Source organism: Manis javanica, chromosome 3 (genome assembly GCF_040802235.1).
Source record: "Manis javanica isolate MJ-LG chromosome 3, MJ_LKY, whole genome shotgun sequence".
In the NCBI taxonomy this organism is placed as follows: Eukaryota; Metazoa; Chordata; class Mammalia; order Pholidota; family Manidae; genus Manis; species Manis javanica.
In genome coordinates, this window is record NC_133158.1 from 88,474,733 (window position 1) to 88,499,655 (window position 24,923).

A 24,923-nucleotide genomic window follows, 5' to 3' on the forward strand; every position below is an offset into this window, starting at 1 on the left:
ATGGTACACTGGTTCTACAATGATTGATTTTTCATAGTTTACAATCAGATATGTATGATGTTCAGATGGTCTGTGTAAATGACTAAAGATTTAGTGTCCCGTTTTTGTTCTTTATGGATATGTAACTGCTAAAAATGACAGCCAGTTTGTTCCATGCTACTAATGTGAACATGAAAAAGGGTTGTGCTTCTCTTTAATTCCCATTCTACAAAGCAAGATTTACCTTGACTAGGAAAGATACTGATTTTTACATTTTGGTATGCTGGCCTTTGGAATAACTCTCAATTTTGGAAAACAAATGGATTCTCAAATCCAAAACTGTCTTACGAAAGAGGTTTTAGAATGCCATGGTTAGCTGGAATTTCACGATAGGACAAATCTGGAACCGCCAGGTTACAAACCACCTAGCCTTGTTCGAAATATGCTTCCAGTTTCTGGAGCTACAGTTCACATTTTCCTCCTAGCTTTGTCTTGGCCTGTCTGAGGTTAATTTGCAAGAGATGTTCAATAGAAATAGGAGCAAGACATTACTCTCTTAAAATTCTAGGTAAAAATGTCTTTTTTTGAATTTGGTATAAAAATGCCATGGGCTTTCATTAGTTTTCCCACAGTTATTGAACAGGATATGGAAACTGAAAATCTTAGAAGACTTAAAAGTTCTTTGTATTCAAACATTTCCTTGGGCTTAATAGTATTATACTCTTCAGGAGTTTGTAAACCTGAGAGGTCAAATTACCAGCCACAGTTTGATAATCTGCTAAATTCTCTTTTTATTTGCCTTTTCAAGAAAGTCTGCATCTTTCCCAAGTGTCATTTGCTTAGTAAAAGATTAGTGTGGTTTAGGCAAAAAGAGGTAAGTCCCATACTTCATAGCCTGATGGAATAGAGCCCCAGTAGAAACTCCGCATTGCTATTCCTTTCTTTGCCTTGGCAGTTTAAATGTGTGTTTTATGAGTAACCAGTGTGCAGAATTTTGGAACATGCAAGAGCAACATATTAAAATTACCCCTAGTGCCATGTTATTCTCCTTTTCTTTATTTCACTAACTAGGTATAAACTTATTTGCTACCACTTTTTATCATTGGTATGGTTGTTATTATTTGTATTATACATATTTTGATAAGCCTTGTCAAATCCACTTCTAATAAAAGCAGGGTTTAAATAAACACTATTAAATTGCTGGAATCTGGTAAGTAGTGAAGATGTTCGGCCTGTCCCTCTGCCATTACCAGTACACAAAGATTTGGGGGGAAGGTGAGTACAGCAGTGGCTTGACAGGGAGTCCAGAGCCAAGACATCTATTCATATCCTGAGATTAGTAAGACCCACTGCTGTATAAGGATACTGCTGAAGGAACTTCTAAAGCACAGTGGTTCTCAACAAGCTCTACTCATGACTTCAGTGAAGTCCAGGTATCCCCCAGGCCAGTTCACTTGAAGCTCTGGTGAATCCTTCCTCCTTACATCTGGCAGCTTATTCGTAGTGGGAAAAAAATTCAGACTAAAGATGCACCTGCCTTCAGGATTCCAAAATCTCATCTTATTTTTGGTTATTACGCTCTAGCATAGGGAGAAATCAAACATTCAATAGGCCAAGTGCTGCTCCACACTTCATCAGGTCAGGCAGTTATATGTTGGTGGTGAAGGGATTTCCTGTGCTATGGGTTGAGGTACATACTTCCAAATTCAGACTCTCTCCCCTGGTGCCTGCCACTATGCTAATTCTAATTCTGTTATTAGAGATAAAAACTTCTGCATCAGTGCACTGAGACTTTGGGGGATGCGTTTTGGTATCATCCTACATTAATTCCCTATAATGTTAGTTTACCAGATAATACTGCTTTCAAAATTTGTAAAAGTTGGATATTGAAATAACTCTTGGGAGATCACATGATTTGGTGCTGGACTAAACATTAAAGACTGAACCAAGCATCAACCACAAGTTATTAAAAGCAGGGCTACCAGTAGAAATCATTTTTGACCGCCTCCAACATCCTATTCCAATGACCACACCAGGTGGTGTCCTGGTGGTGGTGCTGCGGAAAGGGGTGACAATACCTGGTGCAAGAGAGGATTCCTGCTTTTCATGGGAACTAGCAAGAGGGAGGGAGAAGAATGTTCTTGGCAGAGGAAGGCATTTGGCCGCTCAGCCTGGAAGTGGGCCTTTGGACTAAACTGAAAGTCCCGTGTATCAACAAATGTAGCGTAGATTAGTCAGCCGAGGGCAATTCCTGTGGAGCATAAAATGCCCACGTGGGGAGTTATAACTGGGTTAGCCCGAGAATGATGGTGAGACATTGATGGGTTTTGCTTGAATTTATATTTTATGGAGATGTCTCTAGATGCTGTGTGGAGAATGAGGGGGAAATAAGAAAGAAAACTGGAATCAAGAAAAAAATAGTTAAGTAGTTATTGCAGAAATAGCCAGCAACAGGGACAATTTTCCTCTATATTTATAATTTTGCTAAGAAGTGGACCATGCCCATTTTATGAGTAGGACAAAATCAACCAGAAGACTTCTTTCCAGGCAAGTGTTAGACAAAGATTTCATCCTGTTGAAGCAGAGCATTTACGTTGCATCCCATCGCATGCTCTCTATCCATTGGAGTTGGCATGGTGTCACCGCTTGGTTTCCTGACTGGTAGCTGAGGTGCCCCATGACACGACAATGACCTCACTGTGAATATTTCACTGTGGAATATTGTAAATTTTTTAGAGAAACACAGCAACATTTGTTGACACCACATGAACTGTCCAGTGATGGTCCAGAGTTTGAAAGTTAGATAGCACCAAATTCCTTCCAGTGGAGACATTACACATCTGGTGTCTAGGTGTTTGCTGGGATGAAAAGCGAGTACCACATGGACATCACTGTGTAATTCCTGTGCTGCTGTTTCTGGAATCTTATTGGATAATTTAAAAGAACATATAAATGAACATATTTTTTTTTCATTATAATTCTCCTCCATCATCCACCAACTATCTTCCTTTCTCAGTGGTACAATTAGAAGTGAATCTGGATATTCCTTATTATTCTTGATGGAGCAAATCATTCATTGTCTGCATCTGGCCAACAGACTTATTTTGTTTGAGCTCATGGGCTCAAAAATATATGAAGGTATATTTAATCATAAAAACTTCATATTATGGATTTCTTTTTAAAATCAGATAATTTGGCAACACTGGATCCATAGTTTTCCCACATAGCAATAAACAGGAGGAAATGCTTAGGCCTGCTCATTTCTAAAGACATTTTTCCCCCCACTCTGGTACAGTTCTACTACTTCACTTTACATGACTGATCCCAGAGGTCATTTGAATTTGTCTCTAATCTAATGTGACAAAGAGTTTATGTTGGGATTTGTTATTTGAGATACGAAGTTTTAGTGTGTTTAAGCCATGTATCTGTGAGTGATGCAGAGAGTGGAGGTGTTTTGAAAGCGACTAATACCAGTACTATTAATAGATAAGCTTTTTGGAAATTATTTCATATGTAACAGGCATTATTCTAAACACTTTACATTTATTAGCTCATTATACTCACAGCAATATTATAATCAGAGATTCTATGAGGCAAGTGTTCTTAATCATTAATTACAGATGTGTCAAAAATGTGAATGTTAGCTTTTACCCTGTTTGCAAGCTAACAAGGTACCCCACCACAGTTTCCTAGATGCCGGTAGAAGATATGAGAGTCTGGGGTTAGAGACATAGTCATTTATTACCATAGAGCAACTAGTATAGGCTTCAGTTTGCTTTAGTTCCCTTTGCATTCCAAGTTCCAAGGGGCAAAAAGAAGTGGATTAGCTTAACTGATGCCACTGTGCACAGTAGCTGAGGAACGCTTGAAGCAGAGATGCCCAATCTTTTATAACAGACTTCGATAAAACCTGCCTGACATTTGCCATTTGCCCTAGAGGGAGAGATTATCTTTATTAAACTGTACAGTAAAATTGACCTCTGCCAAAGAGGGAGATCCTATCACTGTCTTCTAAGGCTGTTCACTGAACAAATGTCCTTAAAATGAATGAAGGATTATCTTTTCACAATGATCTGAGAGAGAGAGGAGGGGTAAATTAATAATAATATATGCTTTAAACATTTTGTTTCAAATTACATTTCAGTTATCTAGCACTAAATAATTATATAATAAATTCAGTGACAAATGATCACTAGGAAGTTTGTTGTAATAGATGGCGGTGGTAACAAGGAATCCATAACATTTAACAGAAACCTAAATTATAAGAATAAAATAAGAAAACTTGGAAACACAATTTTAAAATGTTCCATCTTTGAATGAACTTTTAAACACTTGATTCTAAGTCTTTCTATTTCAGAGAGCTTTAAAAGTCATAGATTCTGTTAGTTAACCTTAGACCTATGTATCAGAATCTCTAGGGGCATCATTAGAAACTTAATTTTAGAAAATCCCCCAAGAGGATCTGATGTGCAGGCCTGAAGAAGTCTGGAGATGACATATATCTGAAGGATGATCTCCAAGTAGGTGGATGAGGCCTTCACAACAACTGGACTTGAATCAAACTGACATGTGCTTCACCTACAGGAGCACAGTGGACTCATGATTGTATGTGAGAAAACATAAACTAATATAACTCTCTACTCTGTGAAAAGAGTGTATTCACACATATACACTATCAAAATGGCATTAATGAATAAGACTCTTACATGTTAATTTGTAACTATAATAAAGAGAAACATACAAGGGTCAGCTCATTCGAAAGGTGTAAACTGAGGGAGGGTATAGACTGCTCACCAGACAAATACAAGCTGGATGAAATTTATCCCTTATGTTTACACATTTCCTTACTTTGCATCCATGCTCAGGTGATTAATAATTAATTATCCCAAGTACTTGGACATTAAGAAGGAAACTCTCTGGACTGAACAAGAAATTCAAGGTCCATCAATAGTTTAGATTCTTTCTTGCTTTTCTGGTACTCATGCTGCCATCCACTTGTGTCTGTTCCCAACTCACAGGTTACCAGTCTTTCTGCCAGGCTTGCAAGTTTCTTCTCCAATCTAAAATCTGTAATAATGCTGAGAAATTCTAATATCCAATGAAAGAGACATCCCTGCATCTATAAATACACACCAATGTCTTCCAAATTCATAGCTCCAGACTTATATAACCGATTAAAAATTCTAGTGTAAATGGTATTTGGTCATTTAAAAACCTCTCTCATCCTGACATCACAGCATTTGGGTGAACCACTCACATGGCTACCCTCTGGATCATCTAGAGGTTTTCTACCTCAGAATTTTTAATTCTAGTATTCTTTTATCTGGCAACAAACTCCTAGTTTCCTAGGTCTTAGACATATTTTCTCTCACTCATTGCTTCTCTTATTAAGTTCATCTGCATGTCTGGTGCATCATTCTTTTTAGATTAAAGATCATCACACTCTAGAACCCTTGATCCCTTTCCTCCACTATACTTGCATAATCATAAGGCCATTTCTTCTGCAAAGGATGTGGACATCTATTTAAAATGTGGGCTGTTTAGAAATCTGAAAATAATCAGAAAAAATTATAAATTTGACTACTACAAATAAAAATACTCCAATTTCAAGACTGAATTTGCTATTCATGATTTTAAGTTTGGATTTCACCTATTTTATATAACAAGGACTAGTCTGAGCTTCAGGTTTGTATATTTAACTATGTACAGCATTCATAATTAAATCTCTGCTTGGAGGTATAAATGCACAATGAGCTCAATATGCTCAAATCCAACTCATAATTCTACTTCTTCCAGCAATGTATGCTATCTCTGTAAATGGCACCACCATCTATTAAGTTTGGTAAGTCAGAAACTTGTGATACCTTCTTGTTCTTTAGTCCACATAAGCAAAAAAATCCAGAAGGCTGTGGATTTTACATATCTTTCCCTCCTTCCCTTCCCTCTTTCTTTTTTCTTTCTTCCTCAATTACTCTTAGGATCATAGCTCAGATTCTTAAAGTAAGTTTAAGGTTATGCATGATTTAACCCAAATAACTACCACATTTTTTCATACCATTTTTATGACAATCCAGTTTCAGTGGTGTTCTTTCAGATTTTTGACTAGCCAAGCTCTTTTTCACTTTAAGATCTCTGCATTTGCTATTCCCTGTTCCTGAAATGCTCCTTCCTACTTCCCATCTGTCCATCCCCCAGCTTCACATGTTGCACAAATCCTTCTTATTTAGCAAATACCACTTCCTTATGAAGGTCCCCTGTGATGCCCTCCTAGAGAAAAATCAGAGAATGCTGTACATATTTTAAATAACACTTATCTCCTCCACTTCCCATGAAGGCATTGACTATATGTATTTTGTTGTTTATTCTGACCCTAGAGATTGCTATAGTGCCTGATAAAACTAGATGATAATTTTTCATGGAATGAATGAAAAAGATCTTTCTCAGAAATTACGTGTTCCTACACAGCCTCCTTTTTCATTTGCACAACTATTTCAGAACTTCACCACTTTCTTAAAGATCCTTTCCATGCCAATTTTCCATCCACCTTGGAAAATTATCTTTCCTACTTCAAAAGAAAATACAGCCTATCTGGCAGAAGCTCTGTTAATTTCCCATTCTCTCTAAACACACTCCCGCCTTCTGGCAAACTGGTCTCTGTCCATTTCTATTATCTTTTCTCCTCAGTATTAGTGAACAGTGTTTCTGCATGTGTTCAAAGCTAATGCTTGTATTTATATATGGATTATGATATGACATAACAGTATAGTATATGATATAATATAATATAATATAATATAATATATAATATAATATAATATAATATAATATAACATAACATAACATAATACAATATAATATAATATAATAACATATTCCATTCCATCTTGAACTCTTTGGGGCTTTATTCTATCAAATTTTTAAACAGTATTTTCAACCTCTTTTTTTCCTTTCTTTTCACAGCATTCAAAAGAAAATAAGTTTATAGTATTCTTCAAAATGTTAATTGATTTTACTTTGCCTTCTGCTTTATACCTCTCTTTCCCTTCTCAGACATTCTTGAAATAAAGGATTGCACTGATTTTCTCTGCATTTTGCCTGTCATTCACTTCTCAAATCCTGCAGTCTGACTTTCATTCAATCATTTCATTAAAACTGCTTCAAAATTCATCAAATGCCACTAGTATGAAAATCAAATAAATCACTACTTTTCATATAAAATGATCACACTTGGCCTCTTAGGGCCATTTGGCACAGTGCGCCTCCCTGTAACTGCCCAGGATTCCCCATCCTAGAATCCCACGGCACCTCTTTCCACTGAGCATCATTTCACCACTCTGGCAACCTTTGCACATTCAAATTCCTCAACATGACCCTTAGATGCTCCTTTAAAAATTTCTGAGTATAAATTTTAGCATTTTTCTCTTCTTTATTTACACATTCTATTAAGGTTATATTTTTCCTTTATGGCTTACTCTTCATCTATAGAAATGTCAGTCAAAAATGTGTATTTCTGTCCTAGATGAGATGTCCTATGTCTGATATTCACTTGGATGCTGCAAAAGTATTGCAAACTCCACATGCTTAAAATGAAACACATCATTTTCTTTTCTCCTAAGACTCCTACCTCTTACATTCTTTATTCTGATAAAGTGCCTCAAACACCCTGGAACCCAAGCTAAAACCCTGAAAGCCAGTTTAGTATTTCCCACTCTTTAAACTGAAATCTCTTACACAATCACTTAAGAAACCTGTCAATTTTGCTTTCCCAAATCTCTTGAAACCATTTCCTTTTCTCCATGCCTTTGGCTACTGCCCTTCTCTAAGTCTCCATCATTAATTACTTAGATTTCTTCAATGACTTCCTGTCATTCCTGTCATTCTCAATCTTCCATCCATCACGCTACTTCCCAGCGATCTTTCAAAAGCCTAATCGAAGCTTTCATCATTTTACTTAAGCTATATTTCATCACTTCCTGAATAAACTCAAAACTTTTAAGTGTGGCCTACCAAATTTCCTATAATTTGCACTTTCCTAACCACAGAATGACTAGCTACTCACTGAATCAATAAATGCATGGCTGAAGATAGGAAATTTTATCTTTCACTACTGTTTCTCTTTTATGTTTAATTCTTGCCAAACTAAGCGTGCATTGCTCTCTTTATACACTTCACACATGGTCCTTTGCGCATGCTGCTCTGCCCTTCATCTTTTACACATTCCCATCCTAGTTTGTGTTTGAAGATGCATTATCTTGCAGGTAAAACAGCACTGAAGGAACTGGGGAAGCCCTATTCCACAGGTTCCCAGAGATGGTAAAATTGTACCTTTGAGAAATGTCATAAAAGTATCAAAATACAGAAAATTAGCTGCAGAAACAAAAGATAAGTCTTGATTTTATTATTTTATCACAATATGAGAACAAGTTTTAAAGACAACTGAAAAATATATGTGTCACCTCCAAGAACTATGCTTCCCCCGCACCCCTATTTCCTAAATATTTTAATTATACTAACATTGTTTCTGGAAAGATCATGTTATTAAGAAATCTCCTGTTCATATTTTCTTCACCCTTCTCTGCATTAAGGTGGTCTTTCTTAATGAAAGGTGGACCCTGTATGCGGCTTATCACACTGGTACTGAGTGCAAAAGAAAGGCTCAAATAAATTTTTACAGAATGAACTGATGATAAATGATATATCTGTTTCTTCCAAGAGGCAGATTTCACTGGATTCATTGATATATTAAGTTTCCTACTGACCAAAATGAAGAGCAGATCATGGAATTTGATGACAGTGTCCACATTCTGTCCCTACTAAGACTCTGCTCCAAAGCGGCTTATGTTCCAAGGTGGCATGTTCACCTCATCCACTAAAGACAAAAAGGGCTCCTTTTTTCTTCATGAAAAGCAAACAAAAAACAAAAACAAATACAAAACAAACTAAAGATGAATTGTTTGAGGAATGTGAAAACACTGCCTCTCCCTTTTACATAATTATATACAGCTAGACAATTATATGAATGATGTTTGTTTATCTGCTGCTAGTGAGGCAAAATTTCAAATACCTGAATTTTAAAAATTACCCATTTTCATAAAAATGATTATTTTTTTACTTGGGATTTTCTCAGGGTATTAAAGTTTTTCTTTCCCCAATTAAAAAAAAAGCAGTGACTCTTGTAACAGTTTTTAAAGAAGGTAGAATCAGTGATGAGAAATGTGTATTTGTTATACCTTACAAATTTCAAACAGCTCCCACATTAGTAATTATAATCCCCATTATCAATTATGGGTAACTAATCAAAGAGATATTGCTAAAGTTAGTTGTTCTAAAATCAAAATTCAGTGATAGTTATGCAAATGATACCATGTACTTTAATTGCAAGTTCATACTGGAGGCTTAAGTTAATTCTTTACTGAAGTAATTATGTTGACATTGTTTTATCTTTTTTTGTGCCTCAGAGATCAAACTTTTGAAGTGATTCACTTTAGTTTGTGAACACCTAAGCCTTCAGGTGTAAGTTAAACAAAACACCTTAATCCTCAAGCCAAACTGCACAAAAAGAAGAAAGTGACAGCCTCAACCTTGGGTGGACTCCAGAGAAGTCCTTTGTGGAAGAAGGAAGACAGAGCAATTACAGCTCCACAGTGACCGATGGATCGCTTAGCATTTCTGCTAATTAGATGAGGCTTTCAGGGCTAGGATGGGGTAGGAGAGAAAGCTACTAAAATAGTGAGAATGATCAAGAAGTGTAAGGACAGAATTTTCAGAGGTATCAGAAAAAGGAATCCTTTATTTTCTTCTAAGACTTAGTTAATGAATTACTAGAACTAGCTGTTTAGGAAAAGCTACTAAAATAACTAATCCTGGTAAACCATTTCAGATCTGAAAATAAGCTTCCCATCAGGCTGGGGTGGGAATGTATAAAAAATAACATAAAATGTAGTCACTGAATTTTATGAAGAAGGATTATAAAGTTTCTCAGGGTACTTAAGAACAAAAGTCTTAACCAGATGGAGTTTGTTACCTATGTATTCCTAAAAGAATATTAGCATGACCTCTGCACATTTATAGGTGTTTCAGCAAACATATTTAGAGTTTACATATTTTTTTCTTGATTTGATTTTCTAAGTTAACTGTTGTACTATTTGGAAAGAAGAACAGATAGTAAATAGAATTCTGTGTTTGTGAATTTTAGTTCTAATTTTGTAAACAGCTATGTGATCATCAAATGAAGAAGTGGAATTTTTTAACGTTGAAAGGTTCTCTCTGGCTTAATAGTCAATGATTCTTAGTGCACTGTTTAAAATAATATACATTCCCAAATTTTGAATTTCCCTAATTCTGTTTTACTGTATTAAGATATTCCAGAATGAGTAAGTACTTATTTCATTATTTAAAAATCTGTCTTTCCCCCATTTCTTCTTCCTGTATCATGTAATTTGGACTAGACAGACAATATGAGTCCAGTAGCCATGCTCATCATTTTATTTTTCTATAACCATTTTAATTCAGTCAAAATGGGTCAGTCTTAAATTTAAAAAAGAAACCCAAAAACAAAAACTAGTATCAGAAAGTTTGTTTAAACTGTGAACTCTGGCTACCAAAGAGTTAATCAGCAGAGACTTGGACTCACTGACAGAACTGTGAAAATGGACCACTTACGTTAGTTTTATGGGCTTCACAGCTGAAACTCAATATTTATTCTACCATCATAATGCAAGGCTGGAAATTGTACAGATAGAATCACGTTCAGGTATGAAGAGGTTTGTAAGAGAAAACACTGGAGGGAAATGAGTGTGCAAATGTTAGTGATGAGAAGAGATGGGTGTATGGCTGGGAAACAGTAACCAAAAGGCCAAATATTGTGGTCAGAGTCTAATGACTCACTGAACCATTTAGCATTCAGAACATCAAACATAAGTAAGTTGGAAGTGCAGAATAATGTTCAGGAAATGAGCTAAATCATTTCAAATGGCAAAGGGATTTTACCCATAAATTCTGACTGAAAAACACCAGAACCTGTATTGGTCCCTGAAATTCTGATGGACTCAGATATACAGATCATATTTCACAGAATTCAAGAATTGAGCAACACCTTGGAATTCACATAGGCTGCCAGGGTAAAGAGAAATTAATTGCCTTGCCTAAGATCACATGTACTGAGGTCAAATCAAGATGACACCAAAATATCCTGACCCCAGCAACCACACCCTCTGGGTCATGCTGAATTCAGACACGGTATGTATCATTAACCCAATGAAACAATAACTATACATTTAGATTGTGCTGTATACTATTTTTAGTTTTTAGTACACCCTTTCATTTTAAAAGTTACTTTATAAATCCCACATTGATATATTATCATGGAAAAATCCTACATTGATATATTGCCAAATAGTGAATAGAGAAATTAGAAATAAGACCATGAAGCAGTAAAATGAACCATTAGAACTTCCTTTTTATTTGCATACTCTTTCCTCTCAACCTGGATTTAAGATGAATATATCTGGATTTAATCTGGCAGGACTAAAAGAAAAAGTATATGAGAATTTTTATTTCCCTTAAATACCACTTTGAGATGCAGTGCTCAATCTCCAACTAACTCTCAGACCTAGGGGATAGGATACTTAGAAAGGTCAGAAAAATTAGATTATTACTCTTAGATGTTTAAAAGACTATTCTAATATCCCTTTCTGAACAAAAATTTCTGGTCTGTCAGTGGTGAAATGACAAGCAAGAGACACAAGCTGCAGCACAGACAAATAGATATACTTCTTAGTGAAAACAAGCTGAATTGTTTTTATTTTACATGTTTCTTATCTGCCAACTTAACTGAATTAATAATGTACACATACTTTTAAAAACATCAAAGGCAGCTATGTATCATGTTATCTATTAAAGACTGTGATAGCTGTTTCTAAAACTTTTCTCAGGAAAATGATTTTCCTTTCTGAAAAGCTATTATCTCAGAGCTGAAAATTATTTGTCTATGTGACACTAAAATTTCTTTAATAGAAGTTAATAAGACATATCTGTATCACTTTAGTATTGACTTGCAGCTAGCTCACTTTAGAGCTTCTTCTTCCCTGCAACCAAGATTTCCAATGTACTTAATTCAAGTAAAATAAATAGTTTACATCCATACAAATAATTTGAGAATATTTCAAACGAGGACTCTTTCATTACTCAGTGAATGAGATGGGTATTCCTCACATCAAGATATGTTTTTCTCTTGGAAAATAGGTCATTTAAATGATAAAAATAGATTTTTTTTAAAAAAAGATTTCTTTGTACCTAATAACAAAGGCAGCCTACCAAATTTCAAAAACTGTCCTTTATCATCTAGAGTGTTTGTTTCTTTCCAACTATAGCCTGGAAAAGGAAATTATGTATTAAAGCAAATTGGAAGAGCTATAATTTTACCACCATTACTAGCTCCATTTCTAGTTTTCTATTACAGACTTGTAATATGTATATTTATGAGAGAAATCCAAAACTAAAAATCTGACATCTAATCACCCTGAGTGAACAAATGAGATGACACTGTAAATACATATGTCTGCTGTATGTTTTCCTTTTGGTCCCCAAATCCATGCTCCATCCTTTTTTGACTTTCTCTGGGCTCCAGCAGGCTGACTTTTCTGCACTGCTTCATCCTGAATCCTTGACTGGACTTTCATTGGGATTCAGTGGAAGGCAGGAGAAGAAAGAGGTCCAATACTGATCCCTCCTCCCCCGGTGTCCCCACCTGATTGAGGATGGGATCCTGGCTGTGTGCTCTGACTCCTGTTCCTTTCAAGCTGCCCCTTTTCTGGCTCGAGTTCTCTGACTGGGATAACCCTGTTCATATCCTTTGGCCTTTCAGCTCCAGTGCTGGTCATAGCACCTTGCTGCTGAGAGTTTCTTGTCCATACCTTATTCTCATTAGTTCCCCAAACTTTGCCCATATGTCTGTGAAAGTCTCCTCATTGAAAACTCTTTAGCTATACCCACTCATGACAGCCAACAATTCCTGCTGATAGCCTGAGTAATATATAATCTAAACTAGGGGAAAATTTATAATCAATATTTAAAGAACATGACTCCAAGGAAAAAGAAGAAACATTGCATTAAGACCACTGTAACTTATCCTGGTTAACACAGACTACTCTAGAAGAGCACCATGCTTTTCATTATGGAAACTGGTTCTTAGACATCAGAGTTGGTTGAAATGCTTTTGAAAAAATGTTTTCCAAGGAATCTAATGCAATTCCTCATGTTCAAAGTTGCTTTCTCCTCTATTAAAACACTCATTGATCAGCATGCATTGTTTACAAGTGGGCTAAATAAAATAGCCCTAGGGATATTTGAGGTCATCTCTTTTCTTCCAAAAAAAAAAAAAAACTGGATTTAAATTAGGTATTTCCATTTATTGTACTGAACACTTTGAGGAGAATTTTCTTTACATTAATGTAGTTCTTTAATCAATATTGGTAAAGAAAGTCTAATTTCTGTTCTTATTTACCTGTTCTAAATTTATAGAAACTTTATCGACTATTTTTTAACACTATTGAATTCAAATATTTAACTGTGAAATAGCTAGACATCATTGGTCTTGACAGGTTTTCTAGCAATAGTTCAAGCCTGTGTACCTACTGAGACAATGGCTTTTTCTTAGTCATTTTTCTTAATCACTTTATAAAGACATTTCTCTACCGAAGAGTGAGGGTTGTTACAGCTTCAGTATAAACAGTTCTTATATTAAAATTATATAAAATTATGTACATATTTGAGAAGTCATTTGGAAAAAATCTGTCTCCTTGCCTTGCAATCACCTTAGCACACTTTGCATCAAGTAGCTTTTAATTTTCTGGCCACAGTTTAATTTAAATGAGTACAGAAAGCTAATGGGAGATTATTTGAAATCTAGAGAAATAAAAAACTACCATATTATTGAAACAAGAGATGTTTTAAAATATTACAATTATCCAGCACTTATTGCAATTCCACGAACTCCACAAAGTTAATAGATTGTATTAGACCCTTCTCAGAAGTCATGCTTTGTGGCATTTGCTCTTATTTATTGTCCTGGCAGAAAGTTCCAGCTGAAGTCAAGGTCACCTTCTACCCCAAAGTTGGTATAATTAGTATCAATTCGGTGTTTCACCAAGCTTACACAGGAGGTTATTAACTGTGTTTCATGTGGAGTGTCAAAGAAGCAAGGGCAGAGCCAGCAATCTTTTCAGCTTCAAAGGCACAGCTCATAAATTTAATTCCTTGGTTAGTAAGATACAACCAGTTTAGTTTATTAATGATTTTTAAAGTCATTTTAGAGATGTTCTGGAAATACATTTACTCATATATGTCGGCCAAGCTTTTAAAATATAAAACAGATTATCATTCTAATAATAACTAACTCATTTAGTCTTGCTATTTTATAAGCAATATGTTTCCTGGATTACAATTATTATGGAAAAAATTTAATTTAACATTTATATGTACATTATATAAAACAAATTCAAGAAAATGGTACATAGTCTACTAGGGAACATTTTCTTTGCTTTCTTAGAGGTTATTTTGCAGGAAATGTACATATTTTTATATAATATTAAATCTAGGATTATTACCATAAAATCAATTAAGATACTCCTACAGTTATAGAAATAAAAACAATCTTAGTAGAACTGTTCATTTAAAAGAAATGTAAACTAATGGAACAAATATTTCTGTTTAAATTGATCAAAGCCAAAGAAATAAACAGGCTTAAAACAAAACTCTTTAAATGTTCGATGTTTCAAATTACACAAATCACAAGAGTGCCCTTGGAAAACAGAAGAGAGCATTAAGTGTTCTGCTTTCCTTAATAGGTAGTATTGGAAAGAAAATATGTTATGTTTAAAGTTTCCTCAAATATTTCCCAACTGCAATAAAGAAATAAGTAAATATTTAAAGATTACCAAACTTTACCACAGTTCAACTTCATACAAGTCTGAGGCAAATACTTTGTTTAGTTTTTGAAATTGTTATATATAACAGGTACTCTGTATTCTTATTCCAAATAAGAGCTATTAGAAGACAAAAAATAACTTTAGCATTCTATGCTATCTTGCAATAATCTAATCTGAAATATTGCCATTATTCAAATGTGTGCATCCCTTGCTGACTGAAAGACTAGGACCTCTAATCAGCATTCCCACCCACTTCTGACCTGTAGACACTCCTTTGACATTAAGAAAGTTCTTCTTGTACCAAGTTTGAAAGTACCTCCAACTACACAGCATTCTTGTTCTTTCCAAGTGAGGAGCTTTTTAGTATCCAATTATCATTATGGACTATGCTTCACATATTTAATTTTAAAACTGAGTCCACTTCTATAACAATTGCTGTTTTTAAAAAGACTAATGGAAATTTAGCTACATTTATAGCTTAAATATGCAAACCTGTCTTTTTGCAGATAAGCAGGTCTTAATATGGACCAGCTGGAGACTGAATTATTGTCAAGTAATTTTTGTCAAGTGAAAAAACCCCCAACATATTGACACTTAATTTTTAAAAGCTCACAACACCATGCAAACTGTGTTTTATGACCACCAATAAAACCAGAAACATTTTTAATAGCTAAACACTCATAATACAAGCTCATAAACAACTTCTTGATTTGCACACTTTGGTATTTAACTGTGTCAAGATGATATATTTTACCACTGCAAATGCTCTATTTGAGTTCATTTATATGACTAAGAGCTATAATGATTTTACCCCATTCATTCTTAGTGCTGGCTTTTCCTTTTATTCTAGTAAATATTTATCTCTTTGTATTCTATTTTTTTAAGTATCTATACCAAAAGGGGAAGGAGGACACTTTAATGAAACCAAATACAAATAAATAAAGACAGACTACAGCTTCTTTTGATATAAAGGAGACAGAATAAAAACACAGGCCAGATCATTAGTGCTTTTTAACCTGAACTAATCATATAGATGCTTCAGGCAGTGGTTTCAAGTGCACATATATGCATTTTGTGTTTATTTACCTTAGCTTATTTTATTTTGAAGCCAGATATATGAAACAACAATTGCAGTAAAGGAATCTGTATACAAAAATACACCTTCATAATCAGCATTTTTGGCAACTAACTCATTAAATAGGCCATTAAATATGAGTAAAATTATACAATTCACCTCAATTTCTCTATGCTAGCACAGAGAGAGTAAGTACTTCAGCAACTTTTATTTTCATTTGATATCATATAACATTGTGTATATGTTATCTTTACAAGTCATTAAGACTGCTCCAAGAAATCTTTAGACAAGGAAAGTAGTTACTTATCTTCTGTCAAACAGTAATGTTTTAGGATTATGTTTAATGGTTAAATCAGTCCCTAAGTTGATTTACATTCACATAATTAAGTTTTATGATTCAAAAATTCAGTAGCAAAATATGGGCTAAAAATTATGGGTCTATAATTCAAGACTGGAACTATATTCGTTCTAGATGTAAGTTGAAATTCATTCTAGTCTATGTGATTTAAAATATTTCACTTAATACTACATTTTTAAACATAGCAAACAAAATTAGTAATTTAATTGTGAAGAATTGAGTATTTAGTATATATGCCTGACATTAAGCTTTTGATTGCCAAGGTATCCATTTCAAAAGACATCCATCTTGAATAAACACACTGCCCATAGTAAGATACAGCTTCTAGCCGAACAAATAGATAAGGAACTAGGTTGCTCCACCTGGGAAGTTCCCTCTGAAAGCCCTGGTTAACCTAGATAACTGATTGCTGTGAGTAACCCCACTTCTTTCCTGTGTCCTAATTCCTGCTCTTAAGCTTTATAGTTGGCAATAGAGAGAGTGAACACACGAAATCCTAAACACCACACCTTTGGACCCTAATAAAGTCAGAGCCCCAGGTCCATGTGCTGTCATGCTCTCTCTCTCTCTCTCCCTCTCTTTCTATCTGTGACCTCAATCTGTGGCCCTCCACGACCCATGAGTAATTAATCTTGTTGATGGTTTCTTGTTGAAGTGCATCCTGCAATCATAATAAGAACCACAGGGGATAGCCTAGCCACAACGTTGGCCCTGGTAGAGGAAATGTCTGAAGAGGCTCCTTCAAGTAATAGGGGCCCAGGCCAGTGCTGAGGGCATTCATCACCAACAGCATCACTGTCAATAGGCTGGGACCAGCAAAACAGTACACATCTCTAATTGTGTGCATTTGGTCATTACTCTGGTTGTAGATAGTTTGATAATGGTTGATTTTTTAGATTTTTGAAAATGTCCTTTGCTTTTGTTTTGCAATGCCATTAGGAAATAAAGTTGCTCATTTTAAACAATAAATTGGTTGAGATTACAAAACAAATTATGTAATTGTATTAATATAAAATTATTCTACCATATCAAAGTCTGATGCAAAACCAAATCTATACTTGAACCAATAATTCTTTGTGATTTTTACATAGATTGTATAAACAATTTCATCATTTTTAGGAATTTTTTTCCTTATCTGAAATACTGAAATGCATGAAATATTTGAAAAGACTCTTAGGACAGAATGTAGATAAGATATTTTACATCTTCTCTCCATATTTTATCATCTCATGTCTGTAATGTAGGATATTTACAGCCTTGCAGAGGCAGTTAGCAATTAGTAGCTTCGACATTTTTTTGTCTTGATAAATGTAAAATGTTCAGTTGTGGATTCTTATTTTAAAAATCATGATAAATAGAACAACTGATATATGTCATTGCCTCATATGTTTTCTGAATTTTCAATACCTTTGTATCATCAATTTTAAAATGAGGGTGCTTTTCAAGATTCCTAGATTATGACAGTTATTATGATTTTATAAGAAAAAAATTAAAAATGCTCTCAGATTAAACACAACATGCTAAAATAACATTCATATTAGAAATCACATTATATCTTTTGGGACAATTTTATAAATGATCACAGTTAACTCAGAATTTATCATAGTGACCTAAAAAAACAAGAACATTTATAAGAGTATATATATGTTTTCTGAATTGAATGATAGGGTCAGTCAGGCCACTAGTCTTACAGAACTGCAATACCAAAAGCAGAAGTTAAAATGTGTTGTACCAATGGTCTTTTGTAATGAAAAATGTTTAAAACATCTGTAAAATATTCAGATTTAGATATATGATATAAATCAAGAACAGTATAAACTTCATGGAAAGTTTATAAACTGTTTTTATATTCATGAATAGATAGATAAATAGATAAGTTCCATATATTTTAGTACCATTTCTATCTAATATTTTTCATATAATCAATAAAAAACATTTGAAATTAAAAAGTAATTGGTACACTAACACCAAAGAATTTTGGCAGAATTAAAACTAGGGTTACTATAGGTAAACTATAGTTAAACTATAGGGAAACCATCCCAGTAACTGTATGATACAACTACATGTAAATACATTTGTTTTACTAAAATAACTGAGCAATAATCCTGTCAAACACTGAGTGCTGATTATGTTTCCACAACCCTAGATATTAATGAATCTTCCAGACATCCTGGGAATTAAGTGCTTCTATTAAGTGTATTTCATTTTTGTGATGAAAATTCTGAGGCTCTATCTGACTCACTGTCCAAGAACAAAGATGTTGTACACAGAAAAACCAAACTCATACACAAAGATATCTCCAGGGCTCACTTATTCTTCATCTTTCCCATGACTGCTCAAGTTTGCCCACTTTTATGTGTTTTCACACCTTTATTTGTAACAAGACACTGCTAATGGCCAGCTTTTCTTCCTTATGGTTGAAGCTCCTCTTCCTCCAAACAAGTATGCATTTCATATGCAGATTCTCAAGGTTATGACTGACAATTTGAGCAGTTTCTTTGGTGCTGTTTCATCTTGACTTCTAATATAGCCACAGCTCTTATTTTTAAAATTCATTTTTATTTGGATATTTATCATACCTTAGAATGGAAAACACATTAATAAGAGCGGTGAAAGAGTGTGAATAGATATATGAACGCCGATTTGTGAGTAGTCATTTATTAAAAATCCATATATATATATATATAAATTGTATAGTTTATAAAATTTGAAGAAATGCCATTTAAACTTTATAAAATCAAATATAGTATGTTTACTTCAGATTACTGAGAGAAAGGGATGAAACCAAATTTAAAAAATTCCATGAGATGACAATTTTTAGTTCTATTTAGTTCTCAGCTCTTTGTAGACAATATATTCTTATATGTTTTAACCATAATTTTGAAACATCTATCACTAATTTATAAATAAATGAATTCCATTTAAAATATAATTGCAGCATCTTAAAGTTCAAATTTAATAGGTAATGCACAAATAAAATAATATCACATAAAAGAGATACATAAAATTCATAACAATGTTTAGGTACTGGCTGAATCTCCCAGATCATCAAGTACAAACTGGAATTAATGATGCAGGTGAGCATGGTGACATTCTACAGTCCCCAGGTGTTTGTTGAAGACAGGAGGGGAAAATAAGCATTAAACCAACCTTCAATGCCAGTGCTATTTTTTTCTGTATAAAATAACTACTAAGAATTGGTTAACTTATAAAATACATTTTCCTTTCCACATATCTTGGTGCCACTTGAAAAATATTATCATTCAACAGTTAAACTAAAAAAAAGGAAATGGAGTATGTGTGTGTCTGTTCTTTGAGGTTTGTTTATTTATTTGTATGTTTTTTTGAGAGAAAGATTAATTCTTTAAGCATTTTTAAAGTTCACTGTATAAAGTTCACAAAACATCTTAAGTTTCTGTTGGTAAAAATCTTTGGAAATAATAAATTAAAGCAAAGTAGAAATTTAGGTATCTTTCATTTCATATATCACAATTTTTTTAACCTTTTTCTTCATTTTTATTATTTTCTCCCAATTTATATAAATTATTATGAGAAAGATCTGTAAACTCTTCTCACTTGTAGAGTTAGCTCAAATACAGTTTGCTTAGTAATAATAAAATAAACAGGTATATTTGAGAAATTCTTCCTGCTACTATCATCAAACTGCAACTGTCAATATTATACATTGCATAATATGGTTGACATGATTATTAAAAATTAACAATTATCAAAAACTGTAATTATTTTCCAGAACAAGAGAAAAAATAAATACTATGTTAACTGTTAAGTCAAAGCTAGTAACTCAATTTAATATTCAGAATTAACAAAAATCCTGAGAAAACAGTGTAATTGAGCAATCTTTACAAGTGAAGGAAAATACTTGTAAGGCTGTCCCTGATACAACTTCAATTATATATTTATTAATGTAAAGTCCCTATGATTTCCAGTTAAATTGTTAAGCTTAACACATATTAGTATAGCCAACATGACACAAAACATGCATAAGAAGGAGAAACAGACAGACTTAAATAGGACAAATTCTCTCTGAACAATGCTACCAATGCACAAACTAAATTTAAAATGTGTTTTTTCTATAATACGCTCAAACAACTCTATTTCTTCATCTACAAGCCACTTAGTGACTGCTCTGGAATGCTTTTTTGTATTTCTGAACAATAATGTGATTTTTTTTCCTTTAAGCATCTCTTCAAAGTTGCTCTCATTGAGGCAAAAATACTTAGTAGTAAACCAATACCAGAAATTACTCGTGGAGCCACATATCAATTCCTATCATCCTGGACAACTCTAGAGTATTTGCTTTTAGAACATTCTGTTACTAGACTAAGGAAATCCACTCAACAAATCACTTTAGGACTTGTTGAATATTTATTTAAAAATCATATGTGGTAAATAGTAATGCTCCTGTCAGTTTTAGGACAAATTCAGCACTATAGGTATTTTAATATAGTTGCAGAGGAATAACAATTCATTAACGTTAAGCTAGGATCTTAAAAAAAAAGCACGTTAATTCTGCATACTTGAACTTCATCATACTTCTTTGCTTGTATTTGCAAGGCAAGGCAAAAAATAGTGTCCCTTGTTCACATTTTAAATTTGTCCAGTGTTGTAGAGCTCCATATATTTTGAACCTTTATTCCGGAATATTTTCATAATAATCGTGACACTAAAAAAAATTAAAATACACCCTCTTGTCTCATATTCTACTCTAGTAACCCTGACATAATTTCGGTGACTTAATCATTTCTTATAATTAAGTAAAATTGGATCTCAAGTTTCTACCCTTTTAAAAAACCCTTTCAAGCTCCATTTCATGTGCTTTCCAGGCCATAACAAAGAAGCATACTGTACCTCTTATGCTGCTGGTTGTTGAAGATGTGGTTGGGCTGGTTGTTATGGCTACAGTGGTTGTGACTGTTGCAGTGGTAAGGGAGGGGATGATAGTAGTGGGAAGCAAAGTGTTGGGAACATCTGGTGAGTGGAAAAAAACAAAATATAAAACAAAATCATATCATGCAAACAAAAGAGAAACACAAATGATTTAAAATATAAATACATATATCTTATTTAGGTCTAACTTTAACAGGCTTAAACAGACTATCAGGTACAAAGCTGGCTGTACCACACAGTTCTTGTCATTTTTTTGTTCACTTCTTTTTCATGCTCCTATACAAAGCAAAAACTTGGAGCTTTGTTTGAGAATAAGTAGACTGTCTGAAATATTTAGAGTGAAATTTAAAATGACAAGAATTCATTTGTTCACTGAGTCATTTAAAAAGTTTTACATGCACTAGCAAAATACAGATAGGTAAAACAAAAAATGACATGCTTTGTCAAAGAAGTAAACAGAGAACAACACAGCAGAAATAAATACAAATAACATCACCATAGAAGATTAAAGAAATGTTAACAATGGATGAGTATATGTGTGTTATATGCTTCATGGTTTTTTCTTTTAGGAAAACTTAATGATAAGAAACAGGATGAGAGCAATCTTTAGAACAAACAAAAAAGAAGCCAATTGTTATTATTATTATTTTGCCTTTGCTTTTCTCACAAATGATGTTAACGTACAGCTCACAGTCTTGCAATTCTTACCCTGATTAGCTGGTAACGCCTTGTAACAATTTTGCCGTACCTAGGAGTCTTTAACAAGTATTGAGTCAACTAGCATGGAACCCAATATTCTGAAAGGTTTATGATTTATTTTATTTGGCATACCGAGGAGAGGTTATTGAACATAAACTTGAACCATAACATTCAACCTCTAATTCATATTAGTCAAAGTTGTCAAAAGTTAACAGTAGATCAAATAGAGAACATGATAAACAGAAAGAATGGCTAAGAGTTCGACAGTAAAATCTTCCTTCATCTCATACGAAACCAGCTGAAAGTTTGAAGAGCAGCACAGAGAACACCGAAACAATATAGCCAATGTCAAGCTATGAGAATCTCACTAAGATTCTCAGTCATATCTCGTCTCAAGTGGATAGGCATATAATTTACACAGTGAGGAAATTAGAAACAGTTCACAAATTACTTGTAATTACTGTCCTGGGGTTGGATTTCACATGTTTTCCACACAACCCCTATATATTCAAAGTGATTGACAGATTATTTTGCTGTTAAAAGACTTCCTGTCATTCTCTCAAAGTCTTTGAGTCACACCAATAATTTTCTAGTTCTTTACTTCCCGATAAATAGCCCTACTCAAGCCCCACTTTAACCTACTGAATTCTCTGCACTGGAGACATCAGAAAGCAGTATGAGATCACTCTCTTATCTGGGGTATTGATGTTTACACCTGTTTTTCAACAGGGAAAATGCTTCCTGGCCAATCAAATTAAGAAAACAACCTTTTGAAAACTCAATGGTGCTATGTTAATCACCAGAGAAAATGGGTATTGCCTGGAGTGTGAGTACCCTAATCATAAAATAGAACTGACTTTAAAAACTTTACAAATGAATGAATATTATGTATATGTACTCATACACTTGTTACTAATTTTTATGTTATCTTCTTATTTTTGTGGTAAGCTTTCCTAAATAGTTTAGGCAGGCTAGAGGTAAATGAAAGACATTTTCTAAATTAAATAAAAACCTGTGTAATCTTTTCGTGCATATCAAAAATATAAAATAATACCTTCTTCATCTGCTAGTAAAATCATTTGCACATTAGGGCCTCAAATATATGTATTTAATTTACACAAAGGGAACTATCTACCAGGACTATAAAATATAAGAACATACAATAAAAATAGTCTTAAAAATCCATGTAAAGAACCTGATATTGCAAACCTATCACTCGTTATAAAATATTAGATAATTTTCCATCAGGGAATGGGTTAGAATAAGATTCCACAGGATCTGAAAGCAGCCTTTCAGAATCAGCTGTATCATTTGATTCTTAAGAATTAGAATAATAGATTTTGGTGTTTCTATTTCTGTGTTATCTTTTTTTCTTTTTTTTAGTTTACCCACAAAAACATACTATTTGGATTTTTCCCCTTATTCCTTATAGACAAAAATTGGTAATAATAAATCTTGATTTCTTTTGGAGAAAAATTCTCTGTATTTTCAGGTACTATGAATATGAACATTCTTTATAAACCAATCTCCTTATTTTCTATGATTATGAAAATGCATAAAGTATAGGGGTTTTTTCCCTAGGCTAATATTCAAATAACTAAAAACCAATAGGTAGTTTTAATAATTATTAATTCACTTTAAGAGAACTGCCCTAGAGTATTTTAAAGAATCCAGATGGATGAGATAACACTATGAATCATTATTGTCTCAGAGTCTGGCTCCTGCTTATCTGCTTATCTGCTTATCTTCTCTTACCCTTCCCTCTTGACTTCATATGAATCTATAAACAAATGGGCAGAAAGCAATTTGATGGAAAGCAACCTGGCCAATATGATAGTTGGGTCAAGTAAACAACCTGTCAAGTCTCTCCCTGTCATTGTTACATGTTTTCAATTATTACTAACTTTATTTTGTCTTAAATGTTCTGAAACATTTTAAATATTTCTATTTTTTCAAAAATGTTGAGGGTTTCTTCATTCTGTTCTTTCTTTTTATCGTACATTCATGTTCTTCAAATTATTTTAGCTCAACTGTGAAATAGCATCAGTTGAAATAGCCGAAATATTTAACACCAGACGAATAATCAGAATCAACTAAAATTCAACAATTTAAGATCAGTAGGAGTTCTCAGAAAGACCAAGAAAATTATATGATACTTCTCTCTTCTACCTAAACTTTCTATCTGCTCTGATTGTATTGGTGTCAGCCTGCCCACTTGACATTTAATCCTTGAAAGGAAGAATTCTGCTTATTGTTGGGATGCTAGCAAAATTTAGATCAATAAATATTTACTAAATGAACTTTGTTCATAGCATTACAAACAATAAATTTTAGGGTATCTAGATAAATTTATTTTTGAAAGGGTCATCTAAAAGGTTTTATTACTTTTGCTCAAAAAAATCTTTCTCCATCTTCAATATAGACAATCGTTACTATCCAAAGGATAAATTCGCAAGACCACAACCTATAATTTCTTCCTTTTATAAATTTCCTTGGTAAAAGAATTAATTTTTGCCCCCTTTTTTGCTGCTTTCAAAGCAGGCTTTAAGCGCCTGACCTGAGATTCATGTCCTCCATGTCTCTTTAAGAACCCTGCCCACCTCATTCAGAGAAAGAGTCAAAGGCCAGGGAGGGCTTGCTAGGCAGCTCCTTTTGTGATCAGCAGTGAATAATCACAACAGATTTATGATTTGTCTATTATATCCACTTGGTGGATGAGAGAACTTTAAAAGAGCTTCTTTGTTTCTAAAATTATATACATATATATGAACATATATATGTTATAGAGAGAATATTGTATTTAATACGAGTAAAATGGAGTGGTTTCTCTAACACTTCCATTTCAAGATCATTTATTTTAGCTTCCTGATTGAAACTCCTATTAAAGTAGAAATTAGTAAATGACTCTGAGCTGTCTTCCTAAATACAAACACCCATCTCTGGTTTTCACTCGTATAATTAAGTGGCAATATTTGGT

At 33.6% G+C, this 24,923-nt stretch overlaps 1 protein-coding gene across 5 annotated transcripts in view; it reads right to left on the reverse strand.

The window, feature by feature from the left end:
* CADM2 (cell adhesion molecule 2) overlaps positions 1-24,923 on the reverse strand; it is a 1,133,262-nt gene that overhangs the window by 59,707 nt on the left and 1,048,632 nt on the right. For 3 of the 5 annotated variants that reach the window (XM_037001690.2, XM_037001691.2, XM_037001688.2), the window contains one exon: positions 21,209-21,328. The exons of the other annotated variants lie outside the window; for them this stretch is intronic. In XM_037001690.2, the coding sequence (XP_036857585.1) occupies positions 21,209-21,328 (120 nt within the window). The remainder of the gene's footprint in view (positions 1-21,208; positions 21,329-24,923) is intronic. 5 annotated transcript variants of the gene reach the window in all.